At 42.6% G+C, this 25,427-nt stretch overlaps 1 protein-coding gene across 11 annotated transcripts in view; it reads right to left on the reverse strand.

Moving 5' to 3' along the window:
• The window catches only part of TNRC6C (trinucleotide repeat containing adaptor 6C), a 100,006-nt gene that overhangs the window by 46,830 nt on the left and 27,749 nt on the right, over positions 1 to 25,427 (reverse strand). For all 11 annotated transcript variants that reach the window (XM_083874408.1, XM_083874415.1, XM_083874413.1 and 8 more), the window contains exon 4: positions 9,610 to 9,942. In XM_083874408.1, coding sequence (XP_083730534.1) covers positions 9,610 to 9,942 — 333 coding nt within the window. The remainder of the gene's footprint in view (positions 1 to 9,609; positions 9,943 to 25,427) is intronic.

Genomic DNA, 25,427 nt, shown 5'->3' on the forward strand with positions numbered 1-25,427 from the left:
AGCAATGGAGCCTCTACATTCCCAAGTGCTCTATCTCACTTCTCAAGACAGCTTTCATACTGGCACAATTTTCCTAATGTTCACCCTCAATCTTCCTTGTTGAAATTTAAGCCCATAATTTCTTATCTGATCCATCACAGGCACACAGAAGGTATCATTTCCTTCCCTGCAGCAAGATTAAGGTATCTCAGCATTTATAATTCCAATCTTCCTATCACTCAGGAGCACAAACTCCTTCCTTCTTGGCAAGATTTTTCTTCATGATCTCTACCCATTCCTGTTGCATTTCTCTGCTTCTTCCAAGTTCCTTCTGAAGCACAGCACCTCCAGCTGGAATGTTCAGAGGCCTTATCCCACACACCCCACAGGAAGCAGTGCTGCCTCTACCCCTCAGTGATTGTTCTCTTTTTAACACATTAATCAAGTTTACCCTGTGACCAGATTGCTTTTTGCAGTGTGAGACCCACACACCTGTATCTGGGTACAGAGTTGCTGTGGCCTAAATAAAGAAACTTTCCTAGTTCTTTGTTTCTTATCCAATTACACTGTTGTGTCACTGCCATTCCATACTGTAATTTTGCCTTTCTGTTGCCTAGCACTCTTCGCCAGTTGGTCTTGATCAAAAATTTATTGAAGACTGTTGTTTAACTATCCCCTTTGGCATAACCTGCTCTCCAAAGCCTCAGTGACTCTGCATTTCTCTCCTGAAAAGTAAAACATGCACAGAAATGGGTGCTTTGGGGTTTTTTCCCCAAGGATCATTCTAACAGTTACTCTGACTGATTTACATTTCCTCCGTTTTAACTTTCTCACCTCTTAACATTGGTTGGCTTTCTTCTCTTTTATAGTTTTCATACTCTCAAAGTGACCACATTGCCCCAATCCATCCTCTGCTTAGTCTACTATGAATGTCATCATTTCCAGACAACTGGAAACTATTTCCTGAAGTGCTCTAACTCACTGTAGCTTTGGTCCTAAGTTTACAGATAAAAAGGAAAGGTATTTAAAGTGTTCCTGATGCCATCCATCAGTTCCTTGTGTCCCACTGACTTTGCTTTTACTACTGGCTCACTTATGAAAGAGTTAGCATTTTGTTATTAGGGGCTTTTTTCCCCTCCAAACTGCTACAAATGTCTTTATTTCTTTCTAGTAGTATTATATACGACTCCTGAGCTGTACAAATTCAGCTTTCCTGTAATTTTCACGTAACCTTAAGTGTGCATCTGAGACTTTCTCCTCTTCCCAAGGACTCCTCTCCTACCTATTCCCTGGTCACTTTGACCCTTGTAGCTTTCTACCTTTTACTCCTCCACCATCAGGACAGGTCCTGCTACTTGGTCTCTTCACATCCTTTGTCAGGGAACTGCCACCTGCACATCTGACCACCTTTGCCAGGCTGTTTCCTGACCTTTCTTTCCTCACAGACACCTGGGCAGTTCCTGCTTCTGGCTGTCCCTGCCCACAGTGAAGCAGGACAACAGACACAACTCTGCAGCTCCTCAAGCAAAAGCACCACCTTTGAGCCATCGAGTTTTGGCACAGCCCCACTCTTTGAAAGTGAGGACAGCAAAACTATAAAAGCACCTCAGTTATTTATCCTTCCACAGATTTCTATTTTTTCTATCTCCCTGTGCAAAATTCTAATCACTGTCAAAGAGATTTGAAGCAGCAGATTTATTTTTCATGCTCTGCTGCCTGATGTCAGATAACATCCACAATACAGAAAAATTCGTTCCAAAGATTAGTTTACTGATGAGTTTTTACCATAATTTTTCATTCCTAATGCCTGTATTTGGGCTACACAGAGACTGCCACTTTCCCTGTATTCAAAGCATTTTAAGGAGTTTTTGAAAATTTTGATGGGAGACAAAACTCTGAATTAGCTGAGACTCACTTCCCACAACTTTCCTGTCACTGCACTTCAGAAAATGTTCATCATCCAGGAGACAAAACCATGTGTTAAATCCCTTTTCTGTATTATCTGCTACATTTATGGCCTTGTGTGATGCCTTAACTTCCTTTTTTCTAAAGCCCCTGTGACCTTCGGGAACACTGCCTGATTTCCCAGGGCCACAGATCACACATCAAGTGCTACCAAATGCTAAACAAAACCCCCAGAAACAAAAGGAGAAGACAGAAACACAATAACCTCTTACACCTGAACATCCTCTTACAGCACTAATTGAGTGAGATTAGTGGCAAAAAAATGTAACCAAGCCAAATTCTGGTGATTTTTCCCCATGTTTTGACCCCAGTAGTAGAAATACTTTTCCAACAGCCACACTACAGAAATGTGTGTATAGTGATGAGCTGTACAGTGGATTGCTCTGCAAATCGTGGCCAACAGAGCTGTGTAAGGATTGAAGCTGTCAGGAGTTTCTTGGCAGGATGGAACTGTGTGATTGTCATATACAGTCGCCTTCCACTGAAGCAGCATGAAGAGGCAATTCCTGTGTTTCCATGCTGCTTTCTTCATTTGAGATCAACAGCCATGACACCATAAAGCACATCATCCAGGTATTATGGAGAACATTCTTTTTAAAGTCTATTTTCTATACAAAGTGTGAAATTATATACATAGGAAGTGTGCAAACACAATAAATAAGTATTATGTAAATTTTACTTTAAAGCTTTTAGTGTCTTAACTATTACATATTAAAAAACTTGTCTCTGGGAGATCCAGAGTAAATCCGTTTTAAAAGTTTCTGGTTTTAATTGTGTAACTTTCCAACTAAAAGCAAAAACACAATAATGTTTTGCCAGCAAAGATATGCTGCTAATGGAATTGCAGAATATGGGCCCAAAGAGGTGAAGTTCAGCAAATCATTTCCATAAAAGCACTTTTCACATGTGCTTTGTTTGTCAAAGCTCAGCCTGTTTGCAATGCTTCCAGGAGATCAAGCTAAATCTTATTTCAGACTTTTGAAATTAAACTTTATGAATATATTTCAGAACTGCTTTGGCACACGTGCATGCCTCACCTACAGCCATCACAAATCACAATGAGCTGAACTAACTGCTCAAGCTGAATTCTTCAAGCATGACTTTAGCAGAAAGGTCTCTATTACTTTGCTGGATCTGATGGAACAACTTTATGTCAAAGCTTACCATTGTTTTCCAACTCTATTGACTGGCTTTAGAAGGCATGATAATCTCTCCCTAAAACTCTTCTCCAAATTTGACTTTACAGCCATATAAAATTGCCCAGTCTGAGGGAATTCTGAACGAACTGCTGTATAAAGGATTGGATGTTTGGAATGAGTATTGTCAGACATGATTTTAACAATAACCAGTGTATTTTAATCTTGCTTCCTGAAAAATTAGCAAAACCAAAGTTAATACAAAGAGTTTATAAGAAGAGTTACCCTGTCACGGAAGAGCACTCAGCAATGCCAGCTGCCCACTTCAAGGTGCACACCACACCATGCCATGAGCATGAATCTCTCAACTGCAGCTAAAGAAATCTTCAAATGCAAAATAAACCTTCCAGCTCCAGAGAAAAGAAGAATAAAGTTCAGCACAAAATCTGGCATCAGCCCACACGCGAAAAACAAATCTCTGTTTGTAACTGCTGTCAAATTCTCACTTCACAACAAACAACAGACAGAACAAATTAAGAGTGTAACTCGAGTTCCCACAACGCTGGTGTGTTTACTCATTCTCATTACTGCAGGAGTTACTTGCTCTCATTTCTTTCTGGACTTTGGAAACGGATAATATGGATCTGTTGTGCAAAATACTCTATTTGCCAATAAGAAGATGGGCCCAAGTTCTACCCTGACTCCTGCAGAACATGGTAGGTTGTTTTTGAGTTGACAGATGGTGGCTTCATACTGCTGAATTTCAGGAAAGTCAAAGGCATCTTGGAGGAGAACTGATTACTTCTTTTGATCTCTGTTCTAATAATCATCAAACACACTGGTTGCCTGGAGACTCCCATATAAAATTCATCATTTGTAAAGAAACTAAGAAATCTCTATTACTTGTTATTTTTAATCTCCCATGGTAGCTTCCCGAAATTGTCCTAATTCTTTTAGATTACGTGGCAAAGGATCATTCCAATAATTTGATTAATGGGAAAATGCCTCACACCTTAATGAGGGAAGTCAACTACTCACCTGTTTAGTGGAGTTAAAAAAGTGGGGAGGGAAAAGATAAAGAGTCCCATCTTTAAGTAAAAATAACAAACTAGACCAGATAATAGAATACCGCTCATAAATTAGAGATACAGCTTTCCTTCAGTGTAATCCTGGAAAGGATTAAAGAGGGGGCAGGTCAAGAACAAGCTCTGTAACTCAAGACAAATGTTCCAGACAAATAACTATTCTACTATAAAGTACCTCAGAAAACAGTTCCATAATATTTAACATTAATAAAAGACTGTTTTCAAGGGGTAAGATTTCTAAAATATTTTATGCAATTTGAAATATTTTAATTTCATAACAGTTTGTCTGGTTAATGTTTTAGAGATTACCTTAAGAGAGAAACAAAAAATCCCTACTCTCATTCACTTCCCTGATATTTCTAGGTGATAAACCTGACAAAGAATATATTAGTGGCCATTAAGTCCCACTTGCCTTACATTGGCAGAACATCCTTTTTAATTCATGACATTGCAGTTAAGTTCTGATAAGTGTTTTGGATAGGCCAAGGCAGTAGATAACAGGGGCTGCTGATAAGAGAATAAAGAGATAAAATAGTGTGATTTTTAGAGTGGAGAGTCTGGCAGTAACTCTTTAAGAGTATTCTTTGTATGCAGGTTGTTATAATAAGGCCTGAAAGGAGCATGGATGCATAATTACAAGCTAAATCTGAAGGGATGTGATGCTCTAAGAAGAAATACTACAGACATGAACTCACATCAAGCACATTCTGGATACAAGATGCTCATGTAGGGCAATCCTGACTCTTTGACTACACCAGGTCATCCATAAAAAGGTGTTGCTGTGGTTGATGAGGAGCCTAAAGAAGCGAGGCCAGGTCTGAGGGGCTCTGGGCAGGGCAGGGCAGGGAGGGAGCCCTGAGCACAGCTGCATCATTGCCTTTACACCTTGTGGATGCCCAGTAATGCACCTGCAGGGATCCCTCTCCCACAGTGCAGCTGCTGTTCAGGCAGATAAAATTCCTCTTTACATGTACCTCGGGTACCTACAACACTGACTCTTCTGAACAAGTTTGTTTTTTTTTTTTCTTTTCCATCATTTCCCCAGAGAACTTTTACCTGCAAAGACTCTTTAGTTAATTAAATACCCAGGGAATCAAAGACAGATATTTGAAGAAAAACAGTTCCTACTGATGCTAAGAGGAAGATGGCAAAAACCTTCCTTTCCATAAAGTATTTCTTACTGAGAATCCTCCAGCTTAAAATTCTTCCTTTTCATATTCACAAAAAACATACCAGTTTGAGTAAGATTTCTGAGAAAATTCTTATGTTTACAGGATATGGAATTCCCTATTTTTTTTTCCCTAAATCTAACAATCACTCAAGTCCCAACAGCTGAGAGGAAAAGGCTTTGGCCTTCCCTGGGTACTCCCCTACTTCTTTGCTCTTTATGCTCGACAAGATGAAAACAAAAGCCTGTATGAGAGACAGAGCAAGGCTGTGAATATGTGCAATTCATGGCTACAAAGGTCTCTCAGGAGAGAGATACTCCTCCCTTGGCCTCCCAGGGCAGCCAGGCACAGAGCTGCTGTTGTTATAACCAAGCTGGACATTTATTTTTTTCCTCCTGTGCCCGCAGTCAGTAAATGAGCTAATGCTCCACCTGCTGGAAAGAACTACATGAGCTCCAGAATTCAGCCGGTTCTTTCTGTGTGGAAAAGGCCATCACTGAGATCTCAAAACACCATCTTGTGTTAGCAGACAAAAAGGTAGCCAAGATTTGGCCTGTTTAAGATCCTGGTCCAAGGGGTCTGTTCAGTGTGCAGATCTCATGGTGCCTTTGAAACCTTTTGTTTTGACTTTACAAAGTAAAGAGCAACAAACAGGACAACTGTGACTCTATGGACAAAATGCTACTGAGTAATTAAAACTGCAGGTTTAGATTTGAAGTGAGAAAGAAATTATTTCCTCAGAGGGTAGTAAGGCCAGAGGAGGCCCTGGAAATGCTCCAAGGGCTGAAGCTTCTCTGCCCTGGAGCCAGGCTGGGAGAGGTGGGAATGCCTAGCCTGGAGAAGGGAAGGCCCCAGGGAGAACTCAGAGCCCTTTCCAGTGTCTGAAGGGGCTCCAGGAGAGCTGGAGAGGGACTGGGGACAAGGGGTGGAGGGACAGGACACAGGAAATGGCTGTAAGCTGAAGAAGGGTATGTTTGTATGAAATATCAGGAAGAAATTCTCCACTTTAAAGGTGGTGAGACACTGGTGCCAGGTTGGACAGGGCTTGGAGCAGCCTGGTCTGGTGGAAGGTGTCCCAGCCCTTCCACCAGGCCAGGAGGGTGGAATGAGATGAGCTTTAAGGTTACTTCAGCCCAAACCATTCCATGATTATGATGCTGAGTAACACTTTTGCTAAGAGTTTGATCTGGGTTAACTTGTTTGGGGCAATAATATAAAATGAAGCTGAAAAGCTGCTGCACTGTTTTTTTTCCTCTCATTTCTACTTTTACTGTACTCTGAATTTTTCCAATGGTAACATAGAAGAAGCAAAAAAAATAAAACCCCCCAAACTAATTCAACAGTGTAAAACATCTGCTGAGGGTTGCCAGACTGGCTTATATACTACACATACAGCAAGTTAAAATAGGAATTGGGAAAAAAATAAAGCCTCAAGGTAGAAATGCATCTGGCAAGATCAAAGTCAGACAGCTCGTACTACACTCTTACAAGCAAAGTTCTTTTATGAGTTATGTTATGATTTACAGTGGCCTTTGTTTCATTAAACTCAAACACAGATGCTTCAGATACATCTACAATGATGCCTGCAAGAAACCTCCTGACCCTCAGGCAGCCTGAGCCACTTCAGCTGGCTGCTCTGTGTGTCCCACATAAATAAAGATGAGAGGGGCAGCTCCAATCTCTGCTCCCCAGGACCTGAGGGAACAGCTGGAGCTGTGCCAGGAGAGGTTTGGGTTGGATATCAGGGAAAGGTTCTTCCCCCAGAGGGTGCAGGCACTGTCCAGGCTCCCCAGGGAACGGGCACAGCCCCAGAGCTCCAGGAGCCTTTGGACACTGCCCCAGGGATGCCCAGGGTGGGATTGTCTGTGCAGGGACAGGAGCTGCACTGGGTGATCCCTGTGGGTCCTTCCAGCTCAGGATATGCTGTGATTTCTATAGTGCCAGAGTTCTGAAAATAAAATAATAAACCTATCTCTGACACAGAACATTAATCTGACAGTTAACAAACATTTCCCAATCCAGAAAGAAGCCAAGAATGTCAGAACCATCCCTGATGAATTGGGATTTGCAGGAAGATTGCTGTTAGAAAAGTTAGAGAAAGATTGGGAAATTATAACTTTCCATCTCACTAAAACCAAATACTTGAGACAGAAGCAAAACCTCTTCCCTCTCTAAAAAAGAACCATTTTAATAAATAATCAATTGTTTCATTCTGTATGTTTAGTTTTGGGTTTCTGGGGAGTAGCTGAGTGATATTTTCAAATGTATTTCGATAATCATAGAAGCTGTAATTTCAGAGAGAGATTATTCTCTTATCTAACTAAAACTTCTAAGGACAACACCAAAGAATTTTCTCTGTTGTAGTTCTGCTCAGCAGCAAAAATAGTGAAAGATTTGCTAATGCCCAAAGGGAAAAACTGCAGACAGTTCAGATCCCAATTTTGTGATGTTTGACAGTGCTAATGAGCGATAATGAGCAACACTTGAGATCACACAGAAATGACTAATATGCAAGATATCAACCCCCTCCTTTATGATTTAGTCCAGATCACTTTTTTAAGCCATGGATAACTGTATGCCAGAACAGTCCCTGCTTTGCCTGACATCCACACAAAGCAGAGATGGAGAAGGGGATGTGCACCACTGAGCTCATCTCCACTGCAAAGCTCAAACCATCACTAGCACAAAAGGGCAAATAAGAAGAGAGCTGCTTATTTTCCATCAACAGCTTCAATAAAATGAAGTTAGCTAAGAGACTTACTCCTCAACATCCTATTTCCAACAACCAAAGAAAGGCCTGTGTGTCTGTCTGAGACCGCAGCTCCAGTGCTGTGTCCAGCTCCAGGGCTCCCAACATCAGAAGAATGGAGAGCAGAACAGAAGGAGAGAGTCCAGCAGAGGACATGGACATGTTTCAAGGGTTGGAGCCCGTCTGCCCTGGCCAGGCTGGGAGAGCTGGGGGTGGCCATCTGGAGAAGGGAAGGCCCCAGGGAAACCTTAGAGCCTCTTCCAAGGCCTAAAGGGGCTCCAGGAGAGCTGGAGAGGGAGTGGGGACAAGGGCCTGCAGTGACAGGACACGGGGAAATGGCTCCTCACTGGCACAGGGCAGCATTAAATGGGATATTGGGATTAAATTCTTCCTGTGAGGGTGAGCAGGCCCTGGCACAGGGTGCCCAGAGCAGCTGTGGCTGTCCCATCTCTGGAAGTGTCCAAGGCCAGGCTGGATGGGGCTTGGAGCAGCCTGGGATAGTGGAAGGGGTCTCTGCCCATGGCAGGAGGCTGGAAATAGGTGTTCCCTAATGTCCCTTCCAACTCAAACCATTCTGTGACCTGCAAAGGACAGAATAAAGTGGTAGAAAGGCCTAAGACACCCAACTACTTTTCCCAGAGTATTCTTTTCCTAAGGTGAAAATAATAGTTGAGAGCACCAGCAAGCAAAGGTATAAAAATGTCACAACGCAAGCAAAGCTCCTATTCCTTATTTACAAACATGCAAAACGCTGTTCAAGGAGCATTAAAATTATCAGAACAATAGATATAACTTTTAAATACTCAAATTATCAATGCTTCTGTAAGAATCATCACTAAATATTTACACTTCCTGAAGATCCACTAGAGCTACCAAAGAAATATGAGGGGGAAATAAACCCCAAACTCGAGGAAGACCCCCACACCTCCGAGCACGTAAACGAACAATAAAATCTTTTACAAGAGGATGCTAGAAAAGAATCATCACTAAATATTTACACTTCCTGAAGATCCATTAGAGCTATCTAAGAAACATGAGAAGGGGGGGGGAACCCCCCAAATTAAAGGAAGACCTCACAGCTCTGAGCAAGTGAACAAACAATAAAATCTTTTACAAGCGGATGCCAGAAACGGCACATGGTGCCAGAATATGAGTAATAGTAAGGATTGGAGGATTGGAATTTTAAAATAGAATTTGGCAGACAGGGTTTGGGAAAAACGGAACTGGGAAAAACAGGGTTTGGGAGAGACATGGAATTGGGAAAACTGGGGTTGGGAAACATGGAATTGGGAAAACCGGGGTTGCGAGACACGGAATTGGGAAAAGGGGTTGGGAGACACGGAATTGGGAAAAACGGATTGGGAGACACGGAATTGGGAAAAACGGGGTCGGGAGACACGGAACTGGGAAAAAATGGGGTTGGGAGACACGGAACTGGGACAAACAAGGTTGGGAGACACAGAACTGGGAAAACAATCTTGACAGTGGATGGAGGAGGCACAGCCCCACCCGGGCGCCGCCCTTACCTGGCTGGGCCTTGCCGGGATGCTGCTGTCCCGCCGCTCCCTGCTGAGGAGGAGGAGGAGGGCTGGCTGCTGCTGCTGCCGTGGCCGGCGCCGGGCCGGGGGCACTGAGAGCCCCGGCGGGCAGTGGCTGCCCCCGCTTTAGGAGCTGCTTCTGTTCCTGCTGGCGGAAGCGGGGAGGCACCTCTCGGGGCAGGTATCGGGACGCCGCAGGCTGCTGCCCGTTGGCAGACGCGCGCTTGCCATTGCTGCTGTTGGTGAGAGTGCTGGTGGAAGTACTGGTACCGGTACCGGCAGGTTGGGGCTGGCTTAAACTGGTCTTAATAGGTTCTGGCACTAGGGAAAAAAAGAAAATAATAACAGTCATTGGGTTAGGATCTGAAAATTGATCTGTGGGGTTTTTTTTTTACTGTAATTGGTGAATGAATGTTTTGCAGCCACCGAGATGTTGGCAGAGTGTGTTACTTTTTGTGTAGGTTTACTTTCTGTGATGGTACTGGAAGCTTTTATGCCCTACTGAAACAAATCATCTGTATGGTTTAAAACAGGAAGGAGGACAAAAGAAAGCTTTCATAATTCAGTATTGAACAGAATTTGAAGCGTGTGGCATCCTGCTGCACCCACCTTGAGCCCCCACTGCCTTTTCATAATTCAATAGTTTTGGGGGCAACCTTGCCAATATTCACATCAAATCCCAGGGTCTACAACCATGAAAACAAACGCTTTCAGGCTACTAATAAGCTCCCAAAAAACCAAGCTAAAAGACCTGATCCACCAGTTTATTCAGCACTCACACAAATGTCAGGTTTCTTGAGGTCTTTATCCAAACCTTTGCGTCAAACTCTTAAGACATCCCAGTCACCAAACTGCACTCCAGACATAGATCTGATACCCCACACACTAACCCAGCCTGCAATGAGCCAGCCAGGCCACGCTGGAATGTGCCTGCACACCTGGCACAAGTGACCAGCAGTGCCAGGTCCCTTTGGGATGGGCAGGAGGGAGCACTGGGGGATGGCAGCCCTGGCTCAGCTCACCTGGCAGCAGCTGCCAGAGCTCTTAGGTCACCCAGAGAAACTTTCTGAGCTTCTGAGATGAACAGAACCAAGCACTGCTCCAGCTCATCACCAGACATGTCCAGTAAGTGCAAAATTCCAGCTGATTCACAGTCACAGAATATGCTGAATGGGAGGGGACACACAAAGATTATCATCCAAGTGCTGGTCTGGCACAGGACCCTCCTCAAGAGTCACACCTTGTGTCCAGGAACACTGTTTGAACTCTGTCACAGACACTATAAACCCACACTCAGCCTCTCTCCAGGCTCTGACACACCTAGAAAACTGAACAACTTCTCCAGCTGCAGGAGTGAACAGCACTAAGGCAATGCTAAAGGTGGGTTTAAAGCAAGCAGGGACTTGACCAAACAAAAATATGCCAAGAAGTCTGACAGAACCATCAGCACTCCACTTCTCCAAGATGTTTGTTTTGGAAACCTAAATAATTTCACCTGTGATTCTGCCTGAACAAAAAAGTATATTAAAAAATTTGAAGTACCTCTAATACCTGAAGAGCAGAGAATAAACCTTCCATAGCTTTTCAAAATATACAATCACCTTTGGAAACAAACAGTTTATCCTTACTCCGACATTTAAAAGGCAGATAGAAAGTGTCATGGAGTGCAGAATAATTATTTTCAAATACCAAATCTGCATATTCAACATGTATGTGAAAACTCTTCTGCTTCCACAATACAAATAGATCTGTTCACACGACAGAAAATAATTCTGACTTCATCGTAATGGGTTTGTTTTAGCTCCTATTGCTTCTGCTACTACTGTTACAGCAATGTAAGCATTTACCTCTACTACCACCACCATCACACAGAGGCAAACATTTATAAACAGTGAGATCTGAAGGACTCAGGATTTCTGCAAAGTCATTTACCACAAGGTTCACCTAAAGCACTGCAGACACAGGCTGATGAACCAAAAATAACCCACCATGGCAGGCAGGGAGGTTCTCCAGCTCAGCTGACAGACCAGGCACACACCCCCTGGTGCCAGCAGATGAGAGGGAATGCCAGGGAAAAGGAGGAAAAGGACAAGAGAATGGAAGCCACTCGCTGGCACAATGCCAGCAGGGCTGGGATTTGTCTGGCCCCAAGATTTTCATGAGGAATATTAATTAATTGGAAGCATTTTTTAGAGAGCATGACAGGCAGCTTTTTAAAAAGCATTATATGCTCAATATTGTGCACATATAAATCACATTTGATACTTCTAAAGGTGTGCATATAGATATATTTATTTTTTAAAAAATCACTAATGTAAGTCATACAATAGGCAACACTTTTGACTTTAATGTAAACTAACAAAGGTGTTTAATCACAAAGGTGAGGCCAGAGAAATCCATTTTCCCAGTGTTAGAGACAATGTTCACTCTACATATCTGAATCACGGATGAGAGAAAAGAACAAAGAAAATCAAAATATCACTGTACTTTAGAATTAAAATATTTCTGCATATTCATGCTACTGTTCTTCTTCTAATCAACACAGCAAAGTAATTTTTATTTTGTACATCAAAATCTCTTTAAAGAGTACTTAAATGGAAGCTCTTGCAAGAATACTATGTCTACAAATCACAGTAGCTGGAAAAGAACTGTTTAATTACACCAATGACAGGGAATAAAGCAAGAAGAGTGAACAACATAACACGAATGGGCTTGAGCCCTAAATTCCAGCTTCATACCAGGCTAGAATTTACACTTCAAACACAGCAACAATACTTAGAGGATATACATTACAAAGACAATACGACTGTGTTCTAAAAGCCATCCCCAGCAATGTTTAACCGGCAATTTTCACTTGATATGCGCTGTGAGAAATACCAAATGTTCCAAGTGTCTGCCCCGGATGTCCTAATTATGAATTGCCGCGTGATCTTGGCAATAACAGCATCTTCCCAAAGCCCTGAGCCATTCCCCTCCCTGCAGGGCTGCACCCTGATCCATGGGTGCCCCTTGCAGAACACACAGGGCACAAAGGGCTTTCCCCACTGCGGGGCACAAAGGCAGAGCAGCAGGAGCCTCTCCCAGGCAGCGCCTTTAATCAGCCCCAAGGGCCGAGCTGCCAATCCACAGAGAGCCCTGGCAGCCCCCAGGAGCAGCCTGTCCACCCTTTCACCTGCGAGGAATCCACTGTCACGGCTAATGGCATGTGGGCAGCTGCTGCAGAGCCACGAATTAAAAAGCAGCTTTTATGGCTAAATTTGCCTGAATGCGATGAATGTTGTTTAAATCGTGTGGGGGAAAGGATTTAACACCCAGCGATTTTCATAACCAGCACGTGATTAAAGAGCTGAGGCAAAAACATTTAAGTGGAAAGCCTCTTGCAAAAATACAATTAAAGGCGTAAAATGAAAGCCTCGCGATTTCTTGCTCTTAAGATGTTTGTGATGGGTATCTGCTTACTCTCCATTCCGAGCCGTACATACACTAAACAATGAGCTTGCTTGTAATAATTATCAGTACTTAATGGTATCTAAACTTCTTAATCCAATTTTACCCAAACAAATCCAATAATTACTCCATATGCTTTTTGATGATTACAATCTCGGGAATCCCAACTGCATAAAAAAGTGTTACGAGCAATTGTAGGTGGATTTTATTAATATAATGAATAGGATCAGTCTAACAGATTTCAATTACAACAATAGCTTTTAAGTACATTTCTATGACATAAGGAAAGAACATGCATAAATGAAAGAAACTGGTTAAGCCACATAATACTGATTTATGGCAGCTTTTTCCTTTCATTCACCTCATTAACATTTCTCTGTATTTCAGAATCCCCCACTCCAGTTCTATAAAACTTGCATTTCTAAAGCCTTCGAGGACCAGACATTCCAGAAGAGAAACAGTTAAACCCAGAAATGCATTCTTGGCTGCTACTGTGACAGGATTTATTTACAGCTTCTATTAAACACAGCAGCTCCATTACAAAGTGCTGGATGTGAGGAGAATTTTTGATTATACAATGCCAATGCCTCACTGCGTTAAACATATCATGCCAGTGTATTATTTTTTTCCTTCAGCAATTCGTTCAGGTCATTGTTTGATGGGTTTATGAATTCATTACAGGAAACAGATGGATCCCATAATTCAGAGCTATTCTCCCAGCCAATCATATGGGCAATTTTTTTCCTCATCTTGCTCCCCCCTCCAAATCAACCTTAATGAAGCCACTTCCTCCACGGCCAGTTCCCTGCACACACACACACACACACACACTGCAGCACATCCACTGCTGGTTAAAGCTCCCTGCAAACACTAAAGGCTTTCCGAATAAAGCAGAGGAGCACAATCCCACAGACATTCCCCCTCCGAGGTCACACAGAGCATCAGGAACTTACCCAAGTCGGGTGAAGACAGCCACGAAACACAGCATTAGAGTGGGCAAAACCACAAGTCCTCACTACTGAGAAATCCATTTTTATTTGCTCACAGAAGTCTGTTGCAGGAAAAAATTCTTGACACCACCCCCACCCCCCAAAAAAAAATCTACTTTCAAAGGCTGAATTTTCATTTACCAAATTACCTCCTTTGTCTCCTAAGTGCTGGGATTTGCTATCCACAGTGACATCTGCTGGCAACAGCAAAGGTGCTCAGAACTATTGCATAAAACCCACTTCTAATGTTTTTACACATAAAATGCCCAATTTTCTGCCTGGATCATCCTTTCCCCCAAAATAATGAACTTCTGGGGGAAAAAAAACCTGCAGTCTAATGCCAAGATAATCCCCAAACTTACAATGGCTTTAATAATGTAACCAGGCACTGCTGGTTGACATCAAAGCCCACACTGAGTGATAAAAGTAAAGATACACGTGTTATTGCGGCTTTAGAACTTTGTCACCATTTATTTAAAGAAATGCCTTGACTTTGGGCCAGTTCCTGATGATATCATTTATTTAATGCTCAGAATAAATAAAGTTTTCTCCTGGTTTAAATTAATTTTCCCCCCTTGCAGCTGACCATGGCCCAGCATCTTCCTCTTCCACACGTTTCCTCTCCACTTTCTTCTCTTGTCTTTTACAACATTTCCTTCCTTAGTATTTCACCACCCCAGTTCTAAAATCTCATCTATAACCCACTTCTCCTAACAGACTTCTCATTTCTATCAACTTGTACCTTCCACACTTAGTGGGGTTTTTTTGGTGGTTTTTTGTTTGTTTGTTTGTTTTTGGGTTTTTTTTCCAGGCAACTGGAAGTCAGAGTAGAAATTAACAGGAAGCTGTGAAGTTCATGGAAAACTTCTAAATCAGTTATTAAGATTTCTCAACAATAGAAGGTCTTACCTTCTTAACTGCTGGCTTTATGCAAAGGTATGAAATAGAGAAGCATTGAGTACTTCATTCCCCACCTCCACTTTGACTCTAAAGCAATGTATCCACAAATCCAGCTGACCCCTGGCTCCTACCCAGACACTCCTTTGTTCCTCCCTCCCCTCAAACCCAGTCATTCACCTCAGTTCAAACAAGTTCTGTCTGTTTGCTCATATTTCCCATCCGTGTCCCACCAGCCAAAGCTCACTCGATGTATCTTAACTATGTAATGGCTGCTGAAATGACATTCTTAACTTGATATTGTCATAAGCAAAGTGGGGAAATGTGAGCAAAATGTAAAATTGGTTGAAATGTTCTCTGGGAGAATCAATGGCTTGCTGTCAAAACAGAATATGTTTCAGAAGAGATTCCACGGGGACTTGATCCGAGCCTACGCTGTTCAATATTTCGTTAACAGCTGGATGATGGACTGGAGAACATCCTTATTAAATCTGCAAATGACACCAAGGTGGGAGAAGGAAGATGGGGGTGGTCAGATCGCTGTGTGACAGGATCAGAGCTCAGCAGTGAAGAACTGGAGAAGAGGTGTGACAAAACTACTACAATTCAATAAGGGAAGTCACAGCATTAGGCAGGAGGAATTCAATGCAGAACAGCAAACAACTCGCCCCACAGCAGTTCTGCAGGAAAAGGAGCAATGTTTTAGCACATCACAAACCAAAGAGGAGGAAAAGATAATCATGAAGATTGTAAAAAGCCAGGCTGTGGAGTGGGATGAACATCCAGCAACTCATCTACTTGAGCCTGGCTGCACAAAGCCTCCCCTGTCTGTACCCACAGTTGAGCATCTCTGGTCCAGATGGAGCTGGACCACCTGAAAAGGGCACAAAGGAAATGGGAATCTGGTAATGGGAACTACCACAGAGGTAAGGGAATAGTCAGTCTACAAGACACTGGGTATACAAAATAAAAATAAAAAAAAAAAAATACAAAGAAAGAGGATGAAATAATTTGCTCCACCCCACAGTGAATAAGACAAGACTTGCTGGGTTTAAATGGCAGTCAGGGAGATTTAGACTTACATTTCCAACAATAAGGATGATTAAGGATTATCTGCAGACATGATACAGGTTTGGTGATCTTGTCTCAGGGCAAGAGGATGGAATAAATGACCTCTCAAGAACCTTTAGAGCACATTTTCTACCACTCTACATGTAAAACAGCTCCAAATCCATCTTGCTCAGTTCTCCCACTTCCCTCAGCCATGACAAAGAAATCCTTTCTCTCAGGTTGATAGTCACAGCACTCCCCCCAGCTTCTGCTGGTTTTTAAATAAGTTTCAGATGTGGCCTTTCTTCACCAGCCCTACCTGTAGATTCTCTCCATTTTGTTTTTGATTAATGTAAATCTGAAATTGTATCAATCCTGAGTGACATTTTATCCCTTCACCAGGATGGTGAAGGCTCTGTGTAAGCCCAGCACAGCCCACCCTGAGGCAGAACTTCTGTGCAGCAAAAGGTCAGAGCCCAACTCTACTCACAAACTAAACTTTTTTCTTAGGAACTGGAGAAGTTCCTAACAAAAACATAGATTCTTGAGTACTTCAGAATTCTGACACAAGATTTTGTTTCCCTTTCTGGAACAGCATCTACATTTTGTTCTTTCAGATCTGTCAGCAGAGAGGGTGACAAACACTTCTTTTGACAGAAAGATACAAAACCTGTTTTGGGTGACTCAACATATATTTTTAAGTTTTTTTTCATTCCTATTCTACATTATTCAGGTTGGCTTCACATGCAGTAATCTTGTGAAGAATACTTATACTTTTAATAGTTTTCATCTTTTCCTCACTGCTTTCCTCCATGTTAGCACTGATTATAATTTTAATTTTAAATTCACAATTAATTAGCTGTGCCATTAAAAATGGTACAGCTAATTAGGCTGATAGGTTGTCATCAACAATAGATTGATAATCCAAAGCAAATATGATGCTCTCCCACTGCAAGCCAAACTCTCTCATGTTTATTGAAAGCTCTGAGTGCACACACATGGGGTTTGCCATCAGCTAATTGATGAGCAGGAATTGGACTGTACACATCAGGCCTCCAACTCAGCAGCCCAAGCTAGGAACCAGGTCTGTGGGCAATGGAACAGTTAAATTCACAGAGCTGCATTCCTGCAGGACCTGAACTGATAACAGATGGTAACTTTCAAGACCTAAAAATTCATCTGTTTCCTTTCAGGCACGAGTCGTCCAACGGGCAGGGAACGCCAGTCCTGGTGCTCCTCACGTGCATCTCCCTGCACACAGACCTGCCCAAATGTGCCCCTTGGAAAGCCACAGATAAATAAATTAATGAATTCTTCACCTAACTAGAAGCTGCTCTCTGTCCTGAAGCCTCTGATATCTCAGCACAGGCGTATTTCCTTTAACACATCATCACACATTTAACTCGGAATTCAGACTCCTGCAAGTCCAATTCCCACCTCCAGAGCAGGGCAGTACACTGGCATTAGCAGTACACTTGGCTATTCTAAAGGAAAATAATGAAACTATTAAGTTTTTAATCATTCATATTGATAACATTAAGAAACAACAGCATTAGCAACTGTCTGAAAAGGACAGGAGGGAGATAAGAGCCATTGCTGAGACAAATTAACTGGTGCAGGAAATTACTACTGTAAAATTTAAGTGAGAGGGCAGCTCAGAATTGAGAGAGGGAATCTCAGTGAGTGGTTAGAAATGCTGACAGAGTATTTTCAGGTTTTGTAAGGCTTTCCTACAGAGTGCTCAGAACTCTTCACAGAGAAATTACATCTTGTATTCCTTCCCAGAGTACTTAGGAACATCTGAACTCCAACTTAGGGAAACACAGGAAGTTCTACCCCACCAACAGGACATGAGAGCATCACAAACACAATCCCAACAATTCAGGTACATGGCAAAGGATGTGAGAAGCCAGCCACGGGCATGTGCTCCCCCCTCCACCCCCATCTCACCCTCCAAACCCTCCTCAGTGTTGCTCCAGGCAAGGTACCCCCAACAGGAACTACACAATGAAAGAGTCAGAGAAGACAAGAAACAGCTTAAAGTTAAATTACACAAACCCAATACCATCATCACCACGAGCACCAGTGTGAAAATTCAAGCATATAATAACAGATTAAATAACTTCATACAGAGCCACAGAAGTCTGGGCAGACCTAGGAAGTGAATCCATCAGTTTTAACTGACTGTGTGCATTTAATCTCATTAGACAATGTTTTCATATGCAAAAGAAGTTTTAAAAACAAATTTACAAATGGCACAGCCATCACACCAGATGAGTTCTTCCTCCTTTCCACAGACCACTTCCAGGCACAGACTGAGGAGAAAATATTCTTTACAGCAGAAACTCAATCATTAAACCACACACACATACAGATAAATATGCAAATTCCCAATAAATAGTACATTGCTAAGAAACGGAAAATGAGGATAGCCTCAGTATCCACTGATTTACTGGGTACAAGAGCCTGATATGTCCTTCACCTTGAAGGGTGATGGATCTACAGAGGGGCTTGAAGAGTGAATCCCAGTGTAAATGCTTCCAGTTTCATACAGATGTGGTTGGGTACTGTAAAGATACCCCACATCCCCACCATTTCTATCTGGGGTTTTCTCTGCAGAAATCACTCAGCACTGGCACACAGTGCACAGATTCTACCACTTGATGTATGTGGTGTATCATGGTCTGTCCATGCAGGGTGGATGTTCCTGGAGTTTCAGGGTGTCCCAGGCACAGTCAGTGCTGGCATCCCACCCAGGACAACTGGGAATACTAAGCACTCATGCAGGTACAACCTCTTTTCCCACTTTGACACCTGGACTGGAAAGAAGGTAAAGACTCTCTGGCTGTTTTCTGAAATGCCTGGAAATTGGCAGTGTGTATTTCTGGATCAATATCCTACCATGGGTATAGAGATCCATGTGTGCAGGACATTTCTGAGCTGCCAGGTGTGCAGGCAGCCTGTGTGATTTTGTGTGCCCAAAATCAATGTCCAGGGAGCCCCAGGCCTGGAGACTGTGGACAAACCCTGGGCCCAACAGGCCAGACACATCACATCACTACACACATTGTTTTATCCTAGAAAGCAGGAATACAGCTCCTCCAGGTATCTCATTTCTGTGTTGGAGGAGCAGGCTGCAGCGCTATTTAAATCAGACATGCCCATGGAAAGCAGGCTGTGACTGCCTGCAGATGACAGGGCTGCTGCTCAGATAGGAAGTGTAATGCTGCCTGACACTGCCTGTGCTGCTGGAATTGTGGGGCTGGGCACACATGTCACACTGACTAAAGGCCTGTGCAAACACAAAGCCTCGGCCCTCCTGTCATGGACATTTATGGTACCAAATGAATATTTTATGTGCGACACTAAAATAGCAACAATTTTGTGAGCAACCAGTAACAGGCCTCTGTCGTTTTGGCAGAACCCTTCCAGTTCACATTCTAGCTCAAAAGAAGATTTAATATGTTTATACTACAGCTCTAAAGATAGTGTGGAGTTATCTGAGCTATCATTCTCAATCAGTCAGCAGGAAAAACTGAAGCAGAGCCAAGTGTCCAGCATGGACACACTTCCCCCGTCCCTGGGCAGTGTGGATTTATTCCAAGTTTCAGGTAGCATCACCCTGAGAAATTGTGTATGGAGCCAACTCAGGGAAAGGTAAACCTGAAATATTTTGGCCTTAGATGTTAAAATCTTGTGTCCTTATTAGGATAACTGAAGATGTGTTCATTTATATTTCACAAAATTATTTTGAAAATCGTTGCTCTGAGCAAGTAGGTCTTTAACATACAGAACCCATAGAAACATCATTATCTCTTGAGAGAACTGTACTAATAAAATTTCACAGATTTTCTATAATAAAAACATGTTTGGGGTTCTACATCCTCCTTTGGATGCAGTTCCTAGCATTTGAAAGGCATGAAAATGGCATTCTTGCCTTCAGAAAGGAGCAGCTGAGAAGAATTTGAAACCCAAAATGAAGAGTCAGCTAAACCAAATTAAATTAAAGTCATGCTCTAGAGATAAAACAAACCAGTGTTTAAGTCTGCATACAGATCTGTAGGGAGGGGAAGAAGAAAATATACTGAACTTAAAAATTGCATTTCAGGTTTTTAATACTTCCTTTTAAACCTAAACATGACATTTAATATGCAATAGTTTTTTTCTGAATGAGCTTCTCAATGCTGGCCCCTTTCCTGGAAGATTTTCTTTGGAAGTCTGAGTTCATCAACCTGACAGTCAAACCTGGAGAGTCTGAAACAAACTCTTCATTAATTCAGTTTAAGCTGAACAGATTTTTTTATGTCTCCAGTGCCATCGGGCATTAATGCCACATATGAAAAACAGGATTTAAATTATTCAGAAACGTGAAAAAAGCAGTTCCAGAAGTTTACAGACCTTCTCCTATTCAGGTTCTTCAGGAAAATTTCCTAAAGAAAAGCAGACTAAAACCTGATGGAGATTCAGCAATCATTTCCCTGCAGCTAAGGTGGAACCAAAGAAAACCCAGAGCGAGTTCATTTGCTGAGCACTTTGTGCAGGACACCCCTCCATGAGCAGTGCCCAGGGAAGCTCTTCCCAAGATTCCAGCACCACACTGAGCAGGAAGAACAAGCCCAGAGGACCCATCCCGTGTTTCCAGGGGGGTTGTTGTCCCAGTGACAGCCCTGGGTGATCGGTGTCACCATAGCAACTTTCACCAAGAACTCACAATGCACCCAAACGAACTCCAAGCTAAATTAACTTATTGCATGTCACCAGTGAGAAATGACTCTTCAGAGGTAATTTTCTGTACTAATATGTAATAGAGTTAACTCCCTAAATTGAATTAAATTAATTAAATGCCACTCCCAGTAAATCAGATTCTATTACATGAATGTTAAAAGAAATTAAAGATGTTTTAATAAAGATTACTAATAATAACTTAATATTATTACTTCATTTTAATTCAAAAATTCTGCTCAGTTTATTTTAGACACATGTCTTCCCCTCACTAGGAAGGAATACCTAATTACTCCACATGCATTACACAGTTATTCCATTTCATGGAAATGGGCTTAGACTTAGCTAAAAGAAGTAACACCAGCGTTTTAAGAAGAAATACAGTTTGGTTTAATAAGCAATATCCTAAGATTCTTCCTCCTCTCACACTATGGGTAAAATCCACACTTTCAGTGAGTGTACCCAGTTTACAGAGAATTTCCTTTCTGCTTTTTGCAGGAAAAAAAAGAAAATGTCTTGCAGTAAAGGCAATTGCCAACAAAGAGGAAAACACCCTGTCTGCCTAGGCAGGGTACAAAAATAACAACCCTTTAATGGCTTTGCAGATCTATCTAACAATGCATTATTAAGTTTGTTTTTTAAAGTAGATTCTTGCACTTTGGAGACAGACAGCTAGGAGGCAAATCTAAGATGCTCCCCGTTGCTCATGTAAATAAAAAGTTAAATTTGCCAGCTGATGGTGTTTGTGCTGTTCCCACGACCCTGACTTTAACTCGTAACACACCCAGACACTTTGGGCAAAAACGGGGGCTATTTAACAATAATCACTTCCCAGAATTACAAACCACATTATTCAGTTTTATCCAGTATTTAGTTTTCAGGAAGAGGCAGTGTTTGTGCTGAGAAGGCAGCTGGTGACAGCAGGGGGAGCACACGGAGCTGTCACATCTGCCACTGGCCTCAGGGTGACAATGACGTCAGCCCCAGCACCAGCTCAGCTCAACACCCAGAGGAAAGGCAGCGCTGCCACTGAAAGAATGTGGTAAATAAGGATTAAAACATTCCCTGGATCTCCAGCAAATGCTGTGACAACCCTGGGGGGTGGAACAAGATGAGCTTTAACATCCCACCTACATTCCAGGTATCTGTAAAATGCAATTATGGATTTAAATGTTCAATGTTACTACACATCTAAGTTATTATCCACAGATTTTAAGTTAGAATCAGATTTTTTTAAAAGTCTTAGGAGCCATAAGGCACCGAATCACAAAGTCTTCCACTGATCATTTCTGGAAAGGAAGAGCTAAACAACTGAGGAGGCTGAAGGTGACCTCTCACATCTGATTACTCACAGTGATCACTGGACAAGATTAGAGATAACTATGCAACAAAGAAAAAAAATTGAATCATTACTTTTGGAAACTGGCAGCAAGATATGGAAGCTGTACAAGATATGAACTATGATGGAGCCCATGTCAGAAAGGTGGCACTGAACACATTATTTTCTTCCTGTTTCACCCTGAAGCCTTTCTCCTGTTGAGAAAGGAAATGCAAGGTGCTCACACGTACAGCAGGAAAGAACTGCCAGTGCAGGACAGGACAGCCTGACAGGAAGGCTGCTCATGGTTTGTCAGTCAAGCTTAAAGAACTGCAGTGGAAACTTTGGAGAATTAAAACAAAGAATAGATTTAAATGTATACTTGAGGGGACTGCCTGCAGGGGGGAAATGGGTAGTGGTTAAACAGGAGAAATGGGGAGTGAAGAAGAAATTGCACATTATCAAATTGAGGTCTTTACAGAATGAAGTATCTGAAACTTGGGAGCTTCTCATAGCAAGTTGAGTTTAGAGACAGAAAAGTGAAAGAGAAGAATGAGCACTGCTCTGAACAGCCTGGATTACAGAGCTACACAATGGGGTGAGCCTGAAGGGCACAGAAAATAAATCAGCCTTAGGTTTTACTTGCAAACCGCAGCAGGTTACTGCCCACAAGTTAACTCAAAGGCTACTTAATAATTCTCCAACCACAGCGTGCTGGTTTTGGTTGGGACAGAGTTAATTCTCTTACAGTAGCTGGTGTGGGGCTGTGGTTTGGGTTTGTGCTGATAACCCAGGGTGTTTGTATCACTGCTGAGTGGTGCTCACACAGAGCCAAGGCCTGTGCTGCTCCTCACCCCACGCACTGCCAGCCAAGAGGCTTTGGGGACACAGGGAGGGGACAGAGCCAGGACAGCTGACCCCAGGGAATATTCCACATCAGAGGGTGTCATGATCACCATATAAAGCTGGGGGAGAAGGAGAAATATGGGGATGTTTGGAGTCTTCCCCAGCCACTGTTCCATGTCAGGGATGGCTGAACACCTGCCTGCCATGGGAGGTGGGGAATCAACTCCCTGTTCTGCTTTGCCTCTGTGTGTGTGACTTTTGCTTTACTTATTAAACTATTTTTATCTCAACCCACGAGTTTTCTCACTTTTACTGCTCCAGTTGTCTCCACATCCTGCCAGGGGGGAGTAAATGAGGCGCTGAGCTCCTGCCTGGGCTTAAACCACAACATACAGATGCTGCATTTAAAAAATAATTCTGCACTAGCTGGAAGGACTTCCAAAGAAGAAAAACATCATTTATTATGGTTTGAAAAACAGCCCAGAAACACTAACACAGGGAAAACTGGATGGGCTGTTAAATAAAAACCAGGAGACACAAAAAGGCCTCTGCAGTGGAAGGGAAGATCAGCTCTCCTGGGCCAAGCAGCCATCAAAGGAGGGGCTTAAGTTACAGGAACAACTTTTCGGGCTGAATATGAAGATACTTTTCCAACAATAATCAACACACCTTTCAAGAACATCTGTTGGGTCTGTCTGAGAGAGGGGAGAGGGCTAAGACCATCCCTTTTTGCTCGTCCAAAGGGATATATCTTAGTCCTGTGATAGTAAGACCTCAAGGTGGCATTTGAATTTTTAACAGAGTTGAAGAATCATCAGTTCTCTAGATTAGTAATTCATGTGCTTCAAAACAGAAGTTCATGAGAGCCTGTCTGACCTCCTAAAGGTGCAAAGTCACCATAAAAACTGATGAAAAAAAGCAACAGCAGCCAAATCAGAAATTATGCCTGAAACATTAAAAGCATCCTGGAAACAGGAAGGTAGGTCTTCAGGAGACTATCATAAAACAGAGAACAACTTCTGTTAGCATGTGAATTAGCACGAGAAGAGGCCACCAGGAGCCTGAGTCACACCAAGCTCAGCTGTTGCCATTGGACAGGCCATAACAACAGTGGGGGCCACGCCCGGGGCAGCTGAGGAGCATCGGAGGCATTTGGTGGTGCTGTTAAACACAGCCCCATAGGACAGCTCAGCGTGAGCCACTGCTGCCACCCCGCACGGGCTGGATGCCTGCAGGGAAAATCACCTCCTCTCTGGATGGTAATGCACACTGCACTGCCTCAACCAGTTCAGGAAGAACCTGAAGGATCAGGTGCACCCTGCACACCTGAGCAGAAGCTTCAGAGCATTTACCAGAGCGTGAGCTGCTTAAACAGACATTTTAAGTAGTCTTGGAGGATTTGTAAAGTATGGGCTACCACCTTTAACAACTCAGGAAAAACATTAAAATAATCTAGCAAAACACAGGGAGTCCAAGGGTTCTCAGGGTAGAGGAATGTCAACACCAGATAGTCAACAAGAGAACACAAGGTCCCTCAGGCCAAACGCTTGACACACAGTGTAAAAGAATCAAAAACACGTTTTCATTCTCTTCCTTTCCCCAAGATAACCCTCTCCAGCATTTGTACAGTAACTATTCCAGGAGCATGTACTAGTGTTACAGTTGAAAGTGGATTTCATCCTTCCCAAGGAAGGGATCAGGTAACCTTAGAAACCCAGCATGTATCTCAAAACAATCATTACCAAAGCAAGCTAACACATTTCCTGATGAACCTCTCCTCCAGCTCACAGTTTGCAGATCTTATCAACGTTATATTTATATGCCTTACAAGCCTCCTCCAGGTAGCAAGATGATAATCTAATAATGGAAAGTGGTCAGCACACTGCAGATAAATCAAAGCTGATAGGTCATTTTTTATGGGAAGCTGTTAGCTGCCTTCTCCATGAAAAGCTGCACAAGCCAGGCCTCAAGACAGAGAAGAAACTGCCTTTGTGGACATGTTTTTTTAAAAGAAGAATAAAAATGAACAACAGGCTTTAGTTCAGAAAGTAAAGGGACAAAGAACACAGTGATAAACAGCTGAGTTGTGCCGTAAAGTCACTTCCAAGGAAACAAATCCCAGACTCTGCTGGGTGGGGAGGAGATGAGGGATGAGTGTTTGTTGCTATCAGTAGATACAAAAGTGGCATCTTACAAAGGAAATATTGAGGCATATATGCTCTGATGGAGGGCAAATATCAGACAACATTCTATTTATAATTGGAAAACAGTTATTTTACAAGCAGACAGACAGAAGACTCGAGCATTAGCCAATGCCTGAGCTGCTGCAATGCCAGGAGAGTAGCAGTTTGACCATTTCACAGCCCACAGGCTCCACACGTTGCACTGGGGAACAGAGCAGGGAGGAAAGCATCCACAGTGGGCAGATAAATACCCATAACCCAGCGTGCAGTTTGATCATAACCAACACCATTATCATTGTGCAACTGGGTTAAAATTTATCTTCTAAAATATCCAGTTGTCAACAGCTGTATTGG

This window comes from Zosterops lateralis (assembly GCF_965231275.1).
Source record: "Zosterops lateralis genome assembly, chromosome: 18".
In the NCBI taxonomy this organism is placed as follows: Eukaryota; Metazoa; Chordata; class Aves; order Passeriformes; family Zosteropidae; genus Zosterops; species Zosterops lateralis.